This window comes from Numida meleagris, chromosome 9 (assembly GCF_002078875.1).
Source record: "Numida meleagris isolate 19003 breed g44 Domestic line chromosome 9, NumMel1.0, whole genome shotgun sequence".
NCBI classification, from domain to species: Eukaryota; Metazoa; Chordata; class Aves; order Galliformes; family Numididae; genus Numida; species Numida meleagris.
The window spans coordinates 17,460,714-17,480,376 of record NC_034417.1 but is presented as its reverse complement, the minus strand read 5'-3'; the positions used below and the strand labels follow the sequence as shown (position 1 = coordinate 17,480,376).

At 52.5% G+C, this 19,663-nt stretch overlaps 3 protein-coding genes across 3 annotated transcripts; 1 reads left to right on the top strand and 2 right to left on the bottom strand.

Moving 5' to 3' along the window:
• KBTBD13 (kelch repeat and BTB domain containing 13) lies at positions 10 to 2,115 on the top strand. Its single transcript, XM_021406789.1, has one exon. The coding sequence runs from the start codon at positions 36 to 38 to the stop codon at positions 1,416 to 1,418; it is 1,383 nt and encodes a 460-aa protein (XP_021262464.1). The 5' UTR covers positions 10 to 35; the 3' UTR covers positions 1,419 to 2,115.
• Positions 4,797 to 16,652, bottom strand: UBAP1L (ubiquitin associated protein 1 like). Its single transcript, XM_021406791.1, has 7 exons — positions 16,603 to 16,652; positions 16,080 to 16,167; positions 11,588 to 11,743; positions 9,454 to 10,173; positions 8,638 to 8,835; positions 6,382 to 6,483; positions 4,797 to 5,600 (listed from the first exon to the last, which is right to left on the bottom strand). The coding sequence occupies exons 3-7, from the start codon at positions 11,717 to 11,719 to the stop codon at positions 5,466 to 5,468; spliced, it is 1,287 nt and encodes a 428-aa protein (XP_021262466.1). The 5' UTR covers positions 11,720 to 11,743; positions 16,080 to 16,167; positions 16,603 to 16,652; the 3' UTR covers positions 4,797 to 5,465.
• Positions 15,268 to 19,126, bottom strand: PDCD7 (programmed cell death 7). Its single transcript, XM_021406790.1, has 5 exons — positions 18,355 to 19,126; positions 17,159 to 17,297; positions 16,603 to 16,839; positions 16,080 to 16,167; positions 15,268 to 15,681 (listed from the first exon to the last, which is right to left on the bottom strand). The coding sequence occupies exons 1-5, from the start codon at positions 19,084 to 19,086 to the stop codon at positions 15,564 to 15,566; spliced, it is 1,314 nt and encodes a 437-aa protein (XP_021262465.1). The 5' UTR covers positions 19,087 to 19,126; the 3' UTR covers positions 15,268 to 15,563.

The following is a 19,663-nucleotide window of genomic DNA, read 5'->3' as shown; positions in this document are numbered from 1 at the left end:
CACGGCGAGGAGGGGCTGCCCCAGAGCCGGGCAGAATGAGCCCAGAGGACGAAGGTGCTCGGGTAGGGCCCTCGGGAAGGGTGCGGATCCGCGTGGAGGAGCAGTGCTTCTCGGTGGAGAAGGCGTTGCTGGTGGAGAGCAGCGAGTACTTCCGTGCCCTGTTCCGCTCGGGGATGAGGGAGAGCACGCAGGAGGAGATCGGGCTGGGCGGGCTGAGCGCCGCCGGCTTCCTGGCCATGCTGCGCGTGCTGGCGGGCGAGCGGCCCGCGCTGGGCGGCGAGGAGACCTTCCAGGCGGTGGAGTGCGCGGCCTTCCTGCAGGCAAAGCCCTTGGCCAAGTACCTCATCCACTCCATCGACTCCGACAACTGCCTCCTGCTGTACCACGCCGCCGCCGTGTTCGGCCTCCTGGACCTCTTCCATTGCGCCGCACTCTACATCCGGGACAGCTACGCCGAGCTGGAGGAGCACCTGGGCTGCCTGCCCGCCGACCTGCTGGCCTATGTGCAGGCCCTGCTGCCCAGCACCTTCGTGGCGGTGGGAGCTCACACGCCCACCTTCGAGTTCCTGGAGGACCTCTCCAGGACCATCTGCTACCTGGACGAGGAGACCAACGCGTGGAGGACGCTCTCCTGCCTGCCGCTGAGCGCCAGCACGTTCCTAGCCGGCATGGCGACCATGGACAATAAGATTTACATCGTGGGCGGTGTCTACGGGGCCAGCAAGCAGGTAGTGGAGAGCAGCTTCTGCTACGACGCCGACACCGACACCTGGAGCGAGTTCCCCAGCCCGCACCAGCTGCGTTACGACGTCCGCTTGGTGGGCCACGAGGGCTGCCTCTACGCTATCGGCGGGGAGTACGAGAAGATCTCGCTCAAGTCTGTGGAGAGGTACGATTTGGCCTCCAACACTTGGACGTTCGTCTCCGATCTGCCGCAGCCGAGCTCGGCCGCGCCCTGCGCCCAGGCCATGGGGCAGATCTTTGTCTGCTTGTGGAAGCCATTGGACACCACCGTCATCTACGAGTACGAGAGCCGGCGGGACGCGTGGCTTCCCGTCACCGAGCTCAAGCGGCACCAGAGCTACGGGCACTGCATGGTGGCCCACCGCGACAACCTCTATGTCATGCGCAACGGCCCTGGAGATGACTTCTTGCGTTGCGTCATCGACTGCTTCAACCTGAGGTCGCGGCAGTGGACGGCTCTGCCCGGGCAGTTCATGAACAGCAAAGGAGCTCTCTTCACCGCCACCATCAAGGGTGACACGGTGTACACTGTCAACAAGATGCTGACGCAGCTCTACTCGGTGGAGGAGGAGGCCTGGAGGGTCAAGAAGGAGCGGGCGGGCTTCCCGCGCAGCGGCTCCCTGCAGACCTTCCTCCTGCGGCTGCCCCGGCGCAACCATGACATTGCCACGTAGGTGTCCCCATCCCACCTTGGGGTGCTCTCCTTGCACATGGCCTCGGCTCCGTGCACGGCTCCCCTGGGCTCCTCTCTTCTCCTCCTCCTGCCAAGGATACCCTACACTGGACCCAGAGGTGACATGACACCCTGCCATCGGGGAAGGGGCGGCAGGAGCTGCTGTCACAGCAGCCTCGTGCAAAGTGCCACTGCGGGCGAGCCCGCGGCACACAGGGCTTTGTGGCTTCCAGAGAACAGGCTCTGGAGAGATGCAGATGTATTTATTTGGACTGCACTCTGACGGTGTGCAGCATCCCACCTGCTCTTTGCCCTAATGGTTCCCTACATCCTGGAATTAAAAGGAAAGCTATAGAAAGCCCTGTGTTTTTCATTACTCTTCTCTTGTGTTCTTTTCTCCTCCCGAAGGAAAATACCTCCTAACCGAGGACACACATCAGGACCCATTCCTGCCCTCTGAGTGTTCTCAGCTGCAGCAGCACTCAGAGCCGCTCACGCAGTTCCCAGGCAGCCCCAAGCTCCCCAGGGAGGCATGGCCTGTGCAGGGGAGGAGGGGACAAAGGGACACGGGGATGGGGGGGGGGTGAAAGGCAGAGACCTCGAGGAGTTTCCCTCCAAAATCCCACACAGGAGAAAGCTGTGGTCCAGAGTGAGCAGGTGCCTCTCTGGGAACCATCCATCCAGCCGCCGTCTCCTCCAAGCTTGCCTGCCAGCTCCCAGCAGACCCAAGTGCTCTCATTTGAGCCAGAGGGTATTTTTAGGACATGGCAAACTAGCAAAAATGAAAGGAGAGGAGAGAGCATCAGCAGGGCTGCACTCACGCTGTGCGGATGCCAGGCTGCTAGGTCTCCTTGGTCAGTGGAACTCTGCAGCCAGAGCTGCCCTGCTGGGACTCAGCCCCACGATGCTGAAGGTTGTCCCCAGCACCAGCTCCAGGCTTTGCCCTGGGGATGACTGGGGAAGGGTTGCCCTCACCCCCCTTGCTGAATCGTAGAGTCATTACAGTTGGAAAAGACCTCTAAGATCATCAAGTCCAACCATCAGCCCATCCCCACCATGCCCACTAACCATGTCCCTAAATGCTTCATGCTGCTGGTCCCTCAAGGGAGATGGGGACGAGGAGTGAACCCAGCCCCCATGCGGGCATCAGACCCCAAATAATGCCCAGCTGGGCTCCCATGCACCAGGCTGCCCATGCTCTCCGCATGAGGAGGGAAGGGAATACCAGCTGGATGCCTCAAATACTTACACTGCTGACCCTCGCCAAGTTCCCAGCACTTCCAAAACAGACTGCGCTAGAGAAGAAAAAAAAAACCCACCAAAACAGACAAGAAAACCCAAGCTTGCATCCATGTCCTTATTTAAAACACTGTATGTGCCTGTCCCCATTTGCCCTCCACCCCCCTGCTTGGGACAGGGATGTAGCAACCACAGCCCCAGCACCGACCCCAGCCTGCAGCAATGCTCAGGAGCAGCCCCGTGCTGGCTCCATCCAACAGGGCTATGTTTTCCATCCGCCTCCATCGGCGCTGCTGTAAGCCCATGCATTACCCGGGGAGGAATTCAGAAGAGCCGCCGAGCGGGGCCGGCGCTCGCCAGGCACGCTGTGAGCATAAATCCCATCAAGTCCAATCCACGCTCCCTTCCCAGACGAAGCCCATTAACATTTTATGCTGTCTTCTCCTAATTGGAAGCAGCACTCAGTTTTAAACCATGCTAAGTTGAACAACCGGCTTAAGGACTCCATCAATATAAAGTTCAAATAATTCTGTTACTCAAGTATTTATGGCGAGCTGCTGTGACTAACCCAAGGCCGTTTGACTTGGCAGCCTCTCCCATTCCTTCCAGCTCCAAAACCACCAAGCAGCACAACTTCTACCCTACCTTCGTGCATCGTTTTTTCAACAGTCCGCAGGTTGGCAAAGATAACGCCAACAAAAAAAGATTTTTACTGTAGAACCTAATGGAAAAATCCAGCCTTAGAGTCATAGAATCAACCACCAAGGTTGGAAAAGGCCTGCAAGATCACCCAGTCCAACCATCCCCCTGCCACCAATATTTCCCCACTAAACCATGTCCCTCAGGACAACATCTAAACGTCTCTTGCACACCTCCAGGGACGGTGACTCCACCCCCTCCCCAGGCATCCCCTACCAGCACCTGACCACTCTTGAGGAGAAGAAATTTTTCCTAATGCCCAACCTGAAAGGAGAAGGAGACGATGTAGCCTGGGAGCAAAGAAAATAGATTTGACTCCTATTTAGCAGTCTTGGCAGGTGCTGCTGAGTGTGGCACGCATGTTCCAAGAGAGGAGTAACGTGGTTGCATCCGTGTCACCAGACTGTGGTACAGAACGTAACACAAGGGAAGCAGAAAGATGCGGGGGAAAAAAATATGAGCCAGCATGAGAGGCTGTTCAGCCTTTGCACAGTGAGTGGGCACGGTGCTGCAAATCTGCTGCACCAGTATTTAGCACTTGGTGTTATGCGCTGCTGGCGCGAGCACAGCACCATTATCTGCCCCTTCCAATCTTAATGGTGTCCACTCTGCCAAAGATCACAGTTAGAGCCGGCGCGGTCTATCTAATCATAGCTCAAGGTTTTGCAAGTTTCTGTTGAAGGTGACATCATCTTGGCAAGGCTGAACGTAATGAAAAGCTGCCTGTAGAACGGACTTGCCTTATAAGGGCCATATCAAAAATAAAAGCTTGTATAACCAAGCAAGGGCTCTGCAGGAAAAGCAGAGACGGGTGCTCCAAGAAGAGCCTGGGAGCACACTGCATGGATGGGCTCGGGAAGCACTGTGCTTTGGAGAAGGACGACTGCCCCATCTTGGCTGACTTGGTGCAAGAAAGTCAGGACAAAGCTACCCCCCACGTCAGCACAGCACGGATGGATGGGTCGGGATCTGCCCCGCCACCTCATGCTCCCTTGACTGCACTTTCCCTGCCCTTTTCCTAGCAGGATATCTCCCTTGGCCATCCAAGGGAGATGCTGATCGCAACACAGGGAGAAAACACCCACCACTCTTGGGTATGGAAAGGTCAATTCCAGCCCAAAATCTGGATGCAGATTGTCATTGTCACTCTGGCACTTGGCAAGGACAAAGGAAGCCATGGAGAGCTACACCTGCGTGCTGGTGTCTGGGAGCTGACCAGAGAGATGTGGAGCAGGGATGCGCAGCATTAACTCAGCTGAACTGCACTGGGCAAGGAGATCACTTGGAGGGACACGATGGAAAATGGTAAAAACTTTGCGACTAATTAAGAGCTGTCTCTGCTAGGTTGCGCCAGTTGGCGTTTTCATAGGAAAAGACATAAATACTTCTTATAAGAACCCCTCCAAGCATCTTTACTCAGATAAATTACATCTGTAGCTAATTCACAGGGAAATAACGTACTTTTATGTGAGAACATCATCCATCACTCCACTGCCAAAACAAGAGCAACGTCCCGTGAGGCGATCTGAATCTCCTGTTCTTTGTACTTAGCTGTGCGCAGAAACTCCCTCAGGCACCCAGACTCTCCTGATCTCGGTGTTTGTGCTTAACCTGGTTTTGAGCCACTGTCTCTGCCACTTAGAGAAGCACCCTTTGAGTTTGCTTAATAAAAGGCAGAGACGAGCCAATCTCTGGTTCAGATTTCATGAAAATTCCTGAGCGTAAAGCCTTGCACAAGACGTTTTGCATTGTCCTGGGTCAAAGTCACACATTAGCTATCTAGAACAATGGCAGCCCACGTTCTCTCCATACCCTTCTCTGAGCTGGGCATTCTCAAGTTTCTAGTTCACGAAGAGACGCTAACATCTAGATTTCCAACCACAACATTCAAACATCATAAAGTCCGCTGAGAATCTTCCCAAGAAAGGAAGAACCAATGTTTCTGCAAAAAGCACTCGGCTTTTGTAAAAACAATCTGTTCAGATGATTTTTATCATGGTGTAAGAATCTGCATGTGGCTGTATTTGTAAACGTGGCCCAGGAAGGGATGGGGCAGCAGGATGCGTCCTGGTCTGGAGGTGCAGAGATGCCCCATTGGTGATGGGCACCTTCACTGCCTCTTCATCATGAGCTCTTCCAGCGCCTTGTCCCTCTGGTTCCCGCAGAGCAGGAGGACCTCTTTGATTTCATTTTGCTGGAAACCCATGTCATTGAACTGAGCTAACAAGTGCAGGAATTCAGCTGCCTGGAAGGAGGAGGGAGAGAAAGGAGCGATGTTACTGTCGGGCTGTAAGGACACGTTCATCGCGGCATTTCAGCAGGCACTGTGCAGCAGGGCCAGATAATCCCACAGGGTTGTATTACCGCTGAAGGGCACCGTGGATCCCGCTGCCAGGACAAGTGCTAGCTTTTAAAAGTCTTTATGCACTAAGTCGTTCTCTAGTTAATAAAGTCAGCCTCTAACTTCACTTGTTCTTCATGAAGTTTAATACGAGCTCCACTCACGTGTTTGCACCATGGAACTGTCACACCAGACCAGGGAATTCCTGTCATTCATTTCTCCTGTTTCTCCCACTGCTCAGGCTGAGCCTCACCACCACAGCTCACCCAGAGCCCTGTCCTCAGCAAACCCCACCTCCTGCACCGAGGCAGCACCATCCCAGTGTTGAGCCCCGCACTGGGGGTGAGCAGGATCCCACACCAGCCCAAACTGTGGGACTGCTGATGGGGATCAGAGCATGGGAACGCACCGCAGTCCTGCTATGGGATGAAGAGCCAGAGGGCAGCAGGCATGCTTGGGGATGGGATTCTCACACCAGAGCATCATGCTCGCAAAGCATGGGGTAAGCCTGTCCTCTGCAAGTCCTTATGGCCACACAATGCTCTTCTGGGGCTTTGAGCCCAGTTTGCAGCCGGGGTGGGTTCACTTCTTGCAGAGTGATGTGGTCTGACCTGGCAGGAGGCAGCACCAAGAGGCACAGGGGTGGAAATGGACAAAGCACAAAAGGCTGCACCGTTCCGCTGACCTTTTTCTCCGAGTACTGGAACATTTCCATGGCCTCCTCCACCTGCCCCTCCTCGTAGCCCTGCTTCAGCAGCCGGTCACAGGCGCGGAGGTAGCCCAGGAACTGGAGAAGAGGACAGGGAGGGTTAATGCATCCTGATCCCAAATGGGAATGGGAATAATGTGGAGGGAGGATGAGAGCAGAGCAACACCTGAACTGTTCGAACACAAAGCAAGGACCTACAAGTTGTTTTTCATTTGGCAGACGCACATGGATGAAACGCCAGGTGCGTGCTGATCTCTAACCCTCTCCAGGCCAACATCCCTTTGATGCTCCCAGCCCCAGGCCCCCACAGGACCCATGCGAACTCCCCACATCCCCAGAGGAGGCCTGTGTGCTCTCATTACCAAAAGTAAACAGTTATTTTTGGCTTTCCTCATTGTTCTTGGAGTGCTGACAGCACAATTCCCAGCGGTCTCTTTGGAATACCACGAGAATCATTCACTGTCCAAAAAACACATGTGACAGACCATAATAAATGGGCTATAGCATAGTGGAAAAAAAGGAGATCTGAAAATGGCCGCCTGGAGAAATGGTGAGCAGCCCAGGGGTCCCTGCAAAGCCGTGCCTGCCTCAATCAAGGAGAAGCTGATTCATATCTCCCAGCTCCACCAGCACTCAGACCTCCGCCCTCCTCAGCTCCACTATAGCCAGGGAGGGGGATGCAGAGACCATGAAACACACGGCAAGGCCAAGAGCAGTCCCTCAAATGTTAGCTCCCCTGCAGCAGAGCAAGAATTGTACAAAATGTCAGCCCTAAGGAGCGGTTTATTAACACAAACATGAGTTATGCTCTGGTTGTTGGCATTCAGAACCTGGCTAGATTTTCCTCATTATCTTTCTAACTAAAACCCAAGATCATCGCTGTATTTTCTTGCTACAAGGAGTCACTCCCCATGTTCTCGGCAGGACGCAGCCAGTCTTGGCAATTCGACATGCTGCTCAAGCCGCGCACGAAATCTCTGCTGCTGTCAGCTACATGATTTTTATCACTAAAAAAAAAAAAATGTACCCTCAAGACTAAACAAAAACAGGTTTTTATGTACTTCAACCTGCTCACCTCCCGGGTTCAGCACGGGGCTGATTGTTTGCTGGGGAAGAAGGAGGCGATCCTGCTCAGACCCTACAAGGACTGTGGTCAAGGGCCAGCCAGCTCAGTGCTTGGTTTACCAGCACAGAAAAGCAATGGGAAACATGCAATGGGCATGCAGGGTTGCAGCAAGCTTCTACACACCCAAAACACCGCTACCTTGCAGGAGATGTCCCCACTCTCAACCCCATGTGCTGACTGCTTGGGGAGGCAGGTGCTTACAAAGCTTCCTATCTTCCCAAGGTAGGATCTGCCAGCTTTATTTGACATCGTAAAGAAACAGAACGATTTTTGGCTACCGTCTGGTGCCACAATCAATCTTCATGTCTGAAGCTGTCATCGTCACATGCAGAAAGCTTATGTGACACCAGCAAGCAATGAAGAGCGTCCACAGCTCTTGTATTCAACTTGAAACATATTTTCCAGGAAGATCTTAGCCTAATTTTGTAGTTCTGTGCTTGCAGCAGGTGTACGAACATCTAGGCCTTACATTTCATCTCGGATGCATGGGGCATAAAAGGGAAAGATGGGAACTTCTGGTGGAGAAGACCAGGATATGAGGCAGACCCTGTATTTTGGCCCATTAATCATCTCTTTGGGAGAATGGAAGTCCTTGCTAGGGTTGTGCTTGGTGACCCAAAAGCAATGCTTGTGTGCAGCCATTGGTTGCTCAACACAGGAATTTGGGGTTTTGAAGAACAACCAGACAAATCCTTTGGATATTCTTATGGTCCTGCTCTGACAGAATGAGCCATGAAAACGGTCACACAAACCTAGCATCTGAGAAAAAATAATGTGCAGAAAATTTCCATATACGGGGGCAAGATTTGCACCAGAAGGACACTGTGCTCCATACAACAGATGGGGAAGACAGCGGCACCCGCCTGTTATTGCTCGCTGACAACCGAGCTCGACTCACTGAGATTGTATTACAGCAAAACTGCCAGTGTGTGAGCCAACAGAAAACCCTGCTCTGATACCAAAGCAAGAAAAACAGCTTCATTTTCCCCAGTGCAGAACGAGGGAGACCACCATGAGCAAAAGAGAGTCCTCATTCTGCTGTGAAAATATGAATTTTGTTCCCCCAAAGCATCCCACACCATTTCGGCCGTGCCAGCTCCACCAACCTGCCCCAGGCTTTGCCTCCCAGTCTTCTGGAGGGTGAGGATGGCTTTGCGGGCTGGGTAGCCCAAGGCGATGACGGGCTCGATGAGGTCACGCTCCTCCTGGCTCAGTGCTGAGAGCAGGTCGGCCGCCGAATCTGGCTTGGCTTTGCGGAACGCCAGCGGCCGTGCTGGGGGCAGGCAGGTGTAGGGGCTGAGGGACTGCAAGACAAGACAGAAGCTCATGTTGGCCAACATGGGGATGGATGGAGCCACCACCGCGGTGCCCATGTGCAATGGCCAGTCCCCAAACCAACAGGTGACGGTAGGCATTGGAGAGCATTGCCCTGGCACTCATCGTTGAGCATCGTTGCATTAGTTTGAGTACAAAGAGGAAAGTTCCCACAAATGGAACAGTCTTCTTTCAGTGCAAGCATGCGTATGTTCTCCTTGCTACACATCCCAAATGGGGTGACCTTGCTGCAAGCAGGACCCACGGTGCCAGGAAAGGAAGCTGCAAGAGGGCATTGCTCTAATTAGAGAAAGGGAACAAAATCTATCCCACTTTTTTTTTTCTTAATATTTCCATTGAAAGTTGAATAGGGCACCTTGGTTCAAAGGAAAAAAAAAAAATCAAACAATGTTTTAGTCAGGATAACATAGAAAGCTTGTGTTTAAACCACACCAAAACACCCTCCCTTGGCTCTAGGACAGCCTGGCACAAGTCTCACTGGTGTGGCGTTTCCAAAGCCCAGTTTTGGCTCTGCTTTGCTGACTGGAGCCCAGGACCAGGTGCTTTGGCCCCTCCCCCCACCTCTCCCCCACCACGAGGCAGCTCACCGGGACCGTGGGCTTGTGCTTGCGGATGGGGGGCATGGAGGCGTTGGGTGCTGCGGGGGGAGCAGGCACCAGGCTTCCCCTGTGAGACACATCCACTGCTGGCCCAAACTTGAGGCTCCTGTTGCTTCGGGAGCGCTGGGGGAGCGTTGGTGGTGTGGGAGCCCCTTTGCTTTCGGCCATGGCTCTGTTTAAAGGATGCACCAACGCAGCCAGCTTCCTCCTGGCTGCTTCCAGCTCGTTCTTCATGTTGTTGAACAAAACCATGGATCTCCTCTGTTTGCCTGGATCCGGGCTCACAGTCTTGTAGCCGTTCTCTGAAGGAGGCTCCAGCAAGCCGGGCGACGTCTTTGGTCGGATCTGCTGCAAGCCGTGCTGGTTTCTCCTCCGGAGAATGCTCTCCTCCCTGTCGTTTTCCTCCCAGGAGGTGGAGGAATACTCATCGTCCTCCCAGCACTCATCATCCTCCGAGCACCCGGCCTCGCTGTCTGTGTCGGAGGCTCTGCCCCGGCTCTGTTCAGCGCTGAGGCTGATGCTGCGCCGCACCGTGCCCTCCTTCACTCTGCTCCCCAGTGTCTCTTTGCTCTCAGTGGGGTCCACCAGCAGCAGCCAGCATGGCGGGGCCGTGGGGACGGTGTCGGCGTGGAGCTGCTGCCGGGAGGTTTGGTGCTGGGAAGCAGCCTCCAGCCAGTACTGCACCTTTCGCTCCAGCGAGAAGTCATGCTGTGGGAGAGCAGTAAGAGCAAGTGAGAACACCGGTATTGACATCCACGTGCAGGGAGAGCTACAAGGATGGGGAAGGCTCTAGGGGGCAAGATGCATGAGGAGCTGCTGAGGGCCCTGGGTTTGTTCAGCCCAGAGGGGGAGGAGGGGAGGCCTCGTGGCGGCACAGCCTTGAGCTGTCGGAGCTCATGGAGGGATGGGACATTGCTCTCAGACACTGGGTTTGAGTTTTTGGTGGTCGTGTGGAGACAGGGGTTGGGCTCAATGAACCTTGTGGGTCCCTTCCAACTTGGGGTATTCTCTGATCCTACAGTTCCACATTACTAACATCTCACCACCATCGGGCACTAGGGCTGTTGGGGTGGACAGTCCTAGCCTTATCGCCTTATCCTTACAGTGAACATCCAAATTTTCACTTGGAAAACACTCATTTGCAGCATTATTACTGCTTTCAGTTCTATTTGGAATCCTGCTGAGAGGCGCTTTAGGCACGGTTCTGTGCCAGCCTGGCTGCTGCGGAGGGGGAAGAGCAGAGAGCAGAGGAGGAGCATCCCGAGTAGCCAGAGGAGGGCACAGGGGTCGCACGCTGCCTGCCTGAGAACCCATGGAACATGTTTTTGACTTACACTGGAGTGCTTTCCGGGAACAAACAAGCCATGCATGACCCAGAGCTCTCCAAACAAGGTCTCCTGGCAGGCAGGCACATTCACGGTGTGGGAATGCTGCTGTTACTACACTGTGTCTGACCCAAACCAAGCTCCCCGAGCAGAACACCGCCGCATACTTCCAGAACCGTGCACGGACATGTCCCTGTCCAGAGCGACCCAGAGTCCCTGTGGTGGGACACTGGGGACAGACCCAGCTCAGAGAAACCTCCCCTTGCAAACCATCATGGACGGAATCCTGCCCACAGACATTTTCTTTGAGGAATCCCAAATAAAAATCTCAAAAATGGAGCATGTTTTAGTGATGGCGCGACACAAGCCACAGGAAGAGGAAGGCCTGGGGGTGCTCAGGGGGATTTCCCCTGCACAGTGCACTGACCCCACCTATGGGTGAGACTGCTGAAGTCTGCTCAGCAGAACAGCAGGAGGTGGCAAGGAAGCAAGCAGCTCCATTTTCTGTACCAGGGCCTGAAATTTGCACTTTTCAAGGACAAATCAAACTTCCATCAAAGAAGGATCATCTTGCAGCTCTCCATCCATCCCATCCTCAAGCTTGGACAGGTTTAACAAAACCCAACCCCAACCAAAGCCCTTCCTCCCACCCACCCTCACAACACCCTCACCTCCTCACGTTCATATTACAAACAACCAGTGGGTAGGACACCAATGCAGAGGAGAGATTTTCCTTCTCTCTCCTTCCCCAAGAAGAGCATCCCTGCCAGAAATGGACTTGGAAGAGGCCAACCCACCATGGTGCTCATGAGGATGTCGGCGCAGTCGGGAAGGTCTATGGCCGGTGCATTGATGAAGGTGCTTTCTCCTGCGGGGTCTCCCTCGAGGCTCATGGCCGTCCGGAAGGGCACTCCGTCCAGGTAGCTCATTGTCCCTGCCTGATTGCTCGCTGCCTACAGAAGGGATGAAACAATAAATGTAACAGGAAAGACTGGCAGCTGCATGGGAGTGACGCTGTGCTGGTGTAACCACAGCAAAGTTGGGTGGAAGGAGAGAAAAATGAGCTGTTTTATGCCGTCTTTTGGAGAGAGGTAAGCTCTGCTGCATGCTATGTCCAGATTTGTAAAGTGTTAATTACTAGAAAGCTGGAAAATTTGTCAGAACTAATCATTACCATTCGGAGCTTGAGTCAACACAGCCCAACCAAGCTTATTATGACATTCAGCAGGGATCTTCAGCACTTTCTTCCTCCAGTTCCACCCCTGCTGTCACCTCTGTGCACACCCCATTGCTTTCCTCCCCTTGCTCCCACTCAGCACGCCCACCCTCCACCATGAGCTTTATTCCTATTCTCTACTTGGGTAGTTTTTGCCAGGGCTGACAGAGGTGCACGCTGCGGCATTCAAGGGATGTTGAACGAACCGTTTTAAGGAGATGAGCTTTAGAGAACCGGCTCATTTTAAGCACGGGGATGTTTTTTAGATTAGGAAAAAAGAAGGGAGAGAAAGAATTTGAGTGAACAGCACGGAAAATATTACTGCAATCACATAGCCATGAGTTCTGCACTAATGACTCAGTTTGGTGAAAAATAAGTCACAACTTGCTACATTAAGCCCCGAGTCCCCAGCATCCCGGTGATGACAACGTGCAGAATTGTTTCCTTCGCTGATTGGCAAAGCCTGATGGCAAGTCTTCCTCCGACTTCTGGAATCTGCAGCCGGTGCCTGCTTGTCCCAAGGCAGCGCTCGCCAGCCGTGCTCGCTATGCAATATGTAGTTTATGGGACATCTGTATATACAAAAGTGCTTTTACCGTTTTTTTTCCCCCTCTGAGAAAAGCATGGCTTCTATGGCAATAGACAAACACTCCACAAAACAAAAACAAGCAGCAGAATGTACACGGCCTGTTAATGCAACATGGAAGTAAGGGTCTACAATGGGAAACGTTAGAGAAAGGCAGTTCCTCACCTTAGGAAAGGAACGCAACAGACCGCCTCTAGCCTACAAATTAAGAGTGACACGCAGCAGAGCTGAGCAGCACCCAGCCCAGACTGACAGCCAGCCACCCCCAGCTGCTGACGCCAGGATCCCTTAATCTGCACTGCAGCCCAGAACCAGCTTTGCCCCGCACATGGATGGCTTCTAACACACACTGTGCAACGTGCCTCGGGCCATCTGCTGCCCGGCCTAAGAGTGCTTACAATCCACGTAAGTACCAGCAAGGAAAACGCATGACAGCGTCAGCAAAGCAGCCTTGTCCTCATTTTCTCCAGCCTGTCAGCATCACTGCGCAGCCCTCACCTGCGATGGACAGCCCCTTCCTGCAGGAATTCACCTCCCAGCCGCTGTGCACACCCATTGGTGCCAGCTGCAGTCACAAAGCAGGGGATATCTTGCTATCCAGTGCCTGCGATAGTTTCCAAAAGACCCAGGCTTGTTTGCAAAAAGCTGTGATACTTCAGGGTCCAGTATCAACACGGGTAAGGCCACGCCGAGGCCCTGCTGCCTTGAACGGGAGAGAAGCTGCCCACCCCTGGGTGCCCTGTGTAAACACAGCCAGGGAAAGCCGTGTTTAACCAACTCCATCTCCTTTCACCACGAGGTCACCCACCCAGGTGGGTGACCAGGGGACGCTGGTTCATGCCATCTTTTCAGATTGCAGCAATGCTTTCATTGTTTCTCACAGCACCCATCCAGTTAGTGCTAAGAAATACCTTGCTATACTCAGATCTGAATCTTAGGACGGTATCTGAATGCACGCAGCTTTTAAGAATCACTACTCAAACACACTCGTTTTGTGTCTAAGATTTCAAACATTCCTCTTCCTTCAACTGTGACTTCATCCTTCCTCACTCAAAACATAAAACATTTTAATGCAGACATCATTAGAAAAGTGCAAATAAAGCGCAGCAAGCTGGTGAGATTGAAGTATACCTAAATGTACACCATCCACCAGCAGTTACAATTCTAATCGATATCAAGTTATCCTTACCATCAGATGAAATCAAGCAGCTCCTCTCACACGGCAGGGAGAACAGTTGCTTTTATACCACCTCCTTATCCACTGCTTAAATCTTTAAGTCCATGCATCTGACGAGCATCTGACTTTGACAATTTCAAGATTATAGTAGCTTAAGCGGTTAGTCTGTCTCAGCAGACACGCTGATGGGATAAGGAGCCTAACAATTGAAGCAGAGCATCCCCCGGTCACTTATCTTATTAAATGGAAAGTGTTGATTTTGAAACAGTTTTCATGCTGTTTTTGCCAGGTAAAACTCTCCAGACCTGATCTACCTATAAAGTGACACGAAGCTAAAAGACGTGGCAGGGAAGGGGGGAACGTGTGGGCACACACATCAGAACTCTCCTCATACATACCACACACTTTGTGGTGAACTGTATTTTGCGGTGCTATGGATTGGAGCAAGAACTGCAAACTTCTGCACTCAGACAAATTCCAGCTCTATCACAAATTGCTGGTTAGTGTGCCCTGACTAACAGAAATCAATAGAAGCCTCCAGCCGAGGAACCAGTGACATAAGGCCAGAGTTAGGGGCTGAATTTATCAGCTGCAAGCAGGCAATCATGCGCTGCCTCCTCCAGGAATTACACAATGTGGTGATGCTAAGAGATAAGGAATGGGAAAGATCACATCTATTCCCACGCATTAGGGCTAAGTGAGAATATGACTGCAGCTCTGGAAAGAAGCCAAGACAACCTGCGTAGACAAGCAAAGCCCCAAAACCATATGGGCCATCGCTGTTTTAAGCAAATTGTCCAGAACGTGGAAGGATTTGCAGCCATAAGCCTCTGTCACCTTGTAGGAGGGAGAAGTTCCTGCACACAAACCTTTTGCTGACAACTCTGCATAGCGTGGGTCCTATCTGATGCCAAGTACTAGAACAAAACCCTTCCTTGGAGCAAAAACATTTCAAAAAGAATCCAATTTTCTCGGCTTATTCTGAGCAAAAACCAACTGACAAAACAGAGCTGCATTTTTAATCAATGCTATATAAACGATCTGTTCCCATAGAAAAATAGCTCTGAAGGCAGGAACAATTGCAGTAGGTTAAACTTCAGGTTTTATGACCTTCCTCCCCAGGAGGCTCACTGGTCAGATTTATGGGTATTCACAAGGCTGGCCGACCTATTTCAACACAACAGGCAATTTTTTCCATGCTGTGGTACAGGTCTTAGTCCAGCAAAGCAAAATGTCAGCAGCTGCTTTAATCAAGCTTACAAATCCCATGTCTTGTTTGTACTTCAGAATCTGTTTAAACTCGTAATAGCTCGTTTCTACACACAAAAATACAGAAACTATTTTGAAAGCAATGCTTGACATGCTTCATTTAAGAAGAAAAACACGTCTACTAATGAGCTCCTTAAAAAAAAAAAACAACAAAATTCTGGAGATTTCAACATCTTGATTTCAGCTTATAAATATGCTACTAAAAATAGGACGTAAACACTGGCACAAATCACCTTGTCAGCAACATTACTTTATTAAGATTGTGATTTGTTAATAAGAACTCACAGCAGCATCGTAATTCTGTGCTACGAGAGGGCTGACAGCCTTGGAGTCACTCAGATATCTCCCTGCAGTTAGGAAACAAAACCATCTTGTACAGTCCTCTTCAAGGCATTCCAGTCCCTGGCTACAGGCTTCCTGAGCACAACCAGGACCCAAGGGCCACCTCCTCGCTGGGTCCTCGCACACTGCCACCACCAATTACAATGAAACACTCCTCCAGTGCAACAATAATTTATTGCTGAGTTATCTGACAGCAGTGGCCCAAGTGTCATTCGTGGGGAGAGTCGGAAGAACCCATCCTGGAGGGATGCAGCTTCCTTCGGGGTGATCAGCGGGCACCAAGTACTGATCCCATTCGTGCCTTCAACACAGAAAGGTGTTTGAGAGGACATCCAGTACAAGAGAACTTCAGCAGTAAGATTATACACACACACGCATGTATTTCTTCATGCCAACCAATACACAAGACTACAAACCGTGCTCTGTAATGTTATTTTTTAAAGCACAAACACGAAAGTTGTAGCACTGTTAAATACAATGCTTATACATCAAAGTCCACTCATCTTCACGTGAGCGTCTGCTGGACACAAGTTCATCAAGCTAGGAGTCTGATATTTAACTGACAAAGAAAGAACTGGAAGAATTCATCACATAACCATGCTTGGAAGTTAATTAACCAAAAGGGACTCTAATTTTGCATTCTCAACAAACAGTATTTGTCTCCTCAGACACCAAAACAAAGATTTTGTTTGCTTTTACCTGATCTGGATTAGAGCTGCTACAGAATGCTCAGCTTGTAAGTAATATTCCCTGAAAGGTTGCAGCAGATGGGCGAGAGGAAATTCATCTGTTAAAACACAGGCATAGAAATTGTTCAATAAACCAGAGATTTCTGATCCCACGAAGTCTGAGAAGTTCCAAATTTGCTAATTCGTTTGCTGCTCCCCAGCTTAACTTGAAATCCTTACCTATTATTTATGCGTTTTGCACATCTCCTCACCCTTACCAAAGCTGTAAGAGCGAAGCTCAGTCCAGCAAAACATTTTCCTGCCTCCATCCTCTAAACCATGGGAACATACGGACACTGAATTGTTACAGATTACGCAAACTGCACTAACCAAATCATCAGAGTAAAGCATCTGCTGTGTGCCAGAAGTCTTCAGTCTATTCTGTTTATTCCCACTTCAGTTTCATCTACAACCTCTTTTGTGCTGGTATTTTAAACCCAACGCCTAAGAGCTGAAAACAATAAATACAGTGAAGTATGGCACGCAGGATTTACCTGGATCTCCAAACAGCTTGGAATCAATTTCACGTTTCTGCTGTAGAAGCTTTTCCCTTTCCTTCTTCTGTTTCTTTTCCATTTCTCTCTTCCTTTCCTCCTCCTGTTCTCCCTCCAGCATCACTCTCAGTGCTCTCTCCTCAGCTTCATACAGCTCTGTGCGATTTTTGAGCAATGCTCTGAGACTTTCCACCTGATTTTCAAATGCTTCATCTGCTGAGGGAGGCGGACAAACACCTAAAGAGAAAGAGAATTAATGTTTTCAAATTCAGAAGAGGCTCTGTTAAGAGACTTAAGAGCAGAGCTGGCAAAATCTCAGAGAAGCATAAGCTAACAACTATCTCAATTGAAGTTTTTTCCTGTTAAGGAAGAGTCTGGAAACATAGAAAAGCAGTCGCTGCATCCAGTTTGCTGCTCAGCATTTTACAGCTATTCTTGCAGAACAAAGTAACTACAATAACTAACAAAGAAACAGCTTTTTCAAACTGCACCTTCCGCATCCTGTTATTTCTTGTGTGCACCGTTACAAAAGTTCAGAAAAATTCTCCTAATTAACCTTTCCTGGCAGCAGCCTCTTTTCTCAGTTTCCGAAGCTTTTCTAAGGCGCCCAGGATGTCCACCATTCTCTTTGTATCTGCTTGCTTCTTCCTTACTTCAGATAAGACACTGTCTGCAGCAGCCTTAAGCTCCCGCTCCTGCAAGGGAAAGAAAAACAAGATGCATGAATTATCCCACACAGACAAGAATGAAAAGGTACTTTCAAAACCAGAGCGAAGCACTGGAGATGAACATAACTTCCTAGTTACACTGCCATAGCAGGTAAGTCAACCATCTGACCTTCTTTTGGAAAAAAGCCCATATAACTAGATATCAGGGAAAAAAGAATGGTGAGCCACACACAAATTTGGGTCAGAACGGCTACTGAATGCATAAAGCCTTTAACCTCAGAAGTTAGCAAAAATGTACAATAAATATAAGCCATGCAGACTCTACAGCTGTGCAGTTACAGACCGTTAACATGCCAGAGTCTGGATACAACACCTTTCAAATCAGCTGCCCTGTGCAACCCCACCAATGGGCCCAGCAGCACAACAGGGATGAATCTTTGACAGCCACTGCAGAGGTGCCAACACCACTTCCCACTGAGCTTAATTTGAGTGGGTTTTTGTTGTTGTTCTTTCGCTTTGGAACCATGCCCACTGCCTGTATCCCCCAGTGCCACATCCCCACGGTTCTTAACATTTCCAGGGACGGTGTCCCCACTCCCTGGGCAGCCTGTGCTGGTGCAGCACTGCTCTTTATGAGAAGAAATTTCTCTTAATATCCAACCAGACTGTCCCTGGCACAACTTGAAGCCATCACCTCTCATCCTATCGGTGTTAACAGCAGAGGCCAACCCCACTTCAGCACAACCTCCTCTCAGGAGCTGTGAAGTGCAATGAGGTGGCCCCTGAGCTCTCTTTCTCTGACTGACCCACCCCAGCTCCCTCAGTCGCTGCCCAGGGGACTGCACTCCAGACCCTTCACAGCTTCGTTGCCTCACACTCCAAGGGCCTCAATGTCCTTCTTGTAGCGAGGGGCCCAACGCTGCACGCAGCTGGGAGATCCGTGAAAGCCCCTGTGCCCATGACACGGTGGTCGTGGGCTGCTCCAGTGGAGCCGCTGAGCAGAGCTGCCCCGGCCATAGGCACAGGGCAGGGGATGAGGGTCGGCGCACCGCGGGGCAGCGGGACGAGGCCACTCGGTGCGTACCCGGTTCTTCTCCTCCACCTCCTGGATGCACTTGGCCCTCCATCGGTCGATCTCAGCCTCCCGCTCCGCAGCGCGGGCCGCCTCCTCCTCCTTGGCCGCGCGGGCCTCCCGCTTCCTCCTCTGCAGCCGCTCCCTCCTCTTCCTCGCCTTCTCGGCCTTCCTGCCCAGCTCCCGCAGGTAGCCGGGCTCCCTCAGCGGCCGCACCGCCTCCCGCAGCCCCTCCAGCAGCGCCTCGGCCTCGGCCCGCTCCCGCTCCCAGCCCTCCTCGCGTCCCTCGGCCTCGCGCCGCCGCAGGGCCCGGCACAGCGCTGCCAGGCGGCCCACGGCCCCCAGGGCCCGCACGGCCAGCTGCCGCCCGAGCTCGGGGCTGGCGGCGTCGGGAGGCGGCGGGGGCACGGCGGGAGGGCCGCGCCGGGCAAGGAACTGCGCCAGCCACTGCTCATCGCGCTGCCGCTGCGCCGCGTCCTCGTCCTCCGGGTCCCGCGAGGGCGGCGGCCGCTCGGCCGAAGGCCACGGGGGAAAAAGCGGCGGGGCGGCGGGGCCGCGGGGGGCAGGGAAGAACGGGCCGGGCTCGGAGGGAGGAGGCAGGAGGAAAGGAGGAAGAGTCGGGCGGGCGGCCGGGACGGAGAACGGAGCGGGAGGCGGCGGGAACGGCCCCGCTGCCTGAGGGGGGAAGGCGCGGAATGGCGGCGGCGCGAAGCGGCCCGGGAACGGCGGCGGGGGCTGCGCCATCTTGGAGGCCCGGCGGCGCCTGCGACAGCGCCCCCTGCCGAGCGGGAGGAACCCGCCTGGTGGGCGGTGACACAGCAGTGGTGGGCGGGGCTATATATAGGGGCGGGGCCAGCACATCCCGCTCGCTGCCTTGGGGCGGCTGGGGTCCGGGAGGGGAAGGGGATGGTCCACCAGCCGCGGTGGAGAAGCAGGCGGTGCAACACAAGGGAAAGGCTGCTTTGCTTAGAACCACGGAATCATTAAGACCTCTCAGATCGTTCCCCAAGTCCAAGCATCAACACAGCCCCGCCCCGCCCACAGCCCATGTCCCTCAGTGCCCCATCTCCACGGTTCTAAAGCACCTCCAGGGACAGTGACCCCCCCCCTCCTCCCCCGCTCCTTGGCAGCCTGTGCCCGTGCATCATCACTCCGAGCAGTTTCTCCTGATATCCAACCTGAACCTCCCCTGGCACAACTTCAGGGCATTAGCTCTCATCCTATCTCGTTCAGCACCTTTACATTGTACTAAAAATGAGTTAAAAGCACCTCACCGCCACCGTTACCCTTCTTCTTTTGTACCCATCCATAACTGAACAGA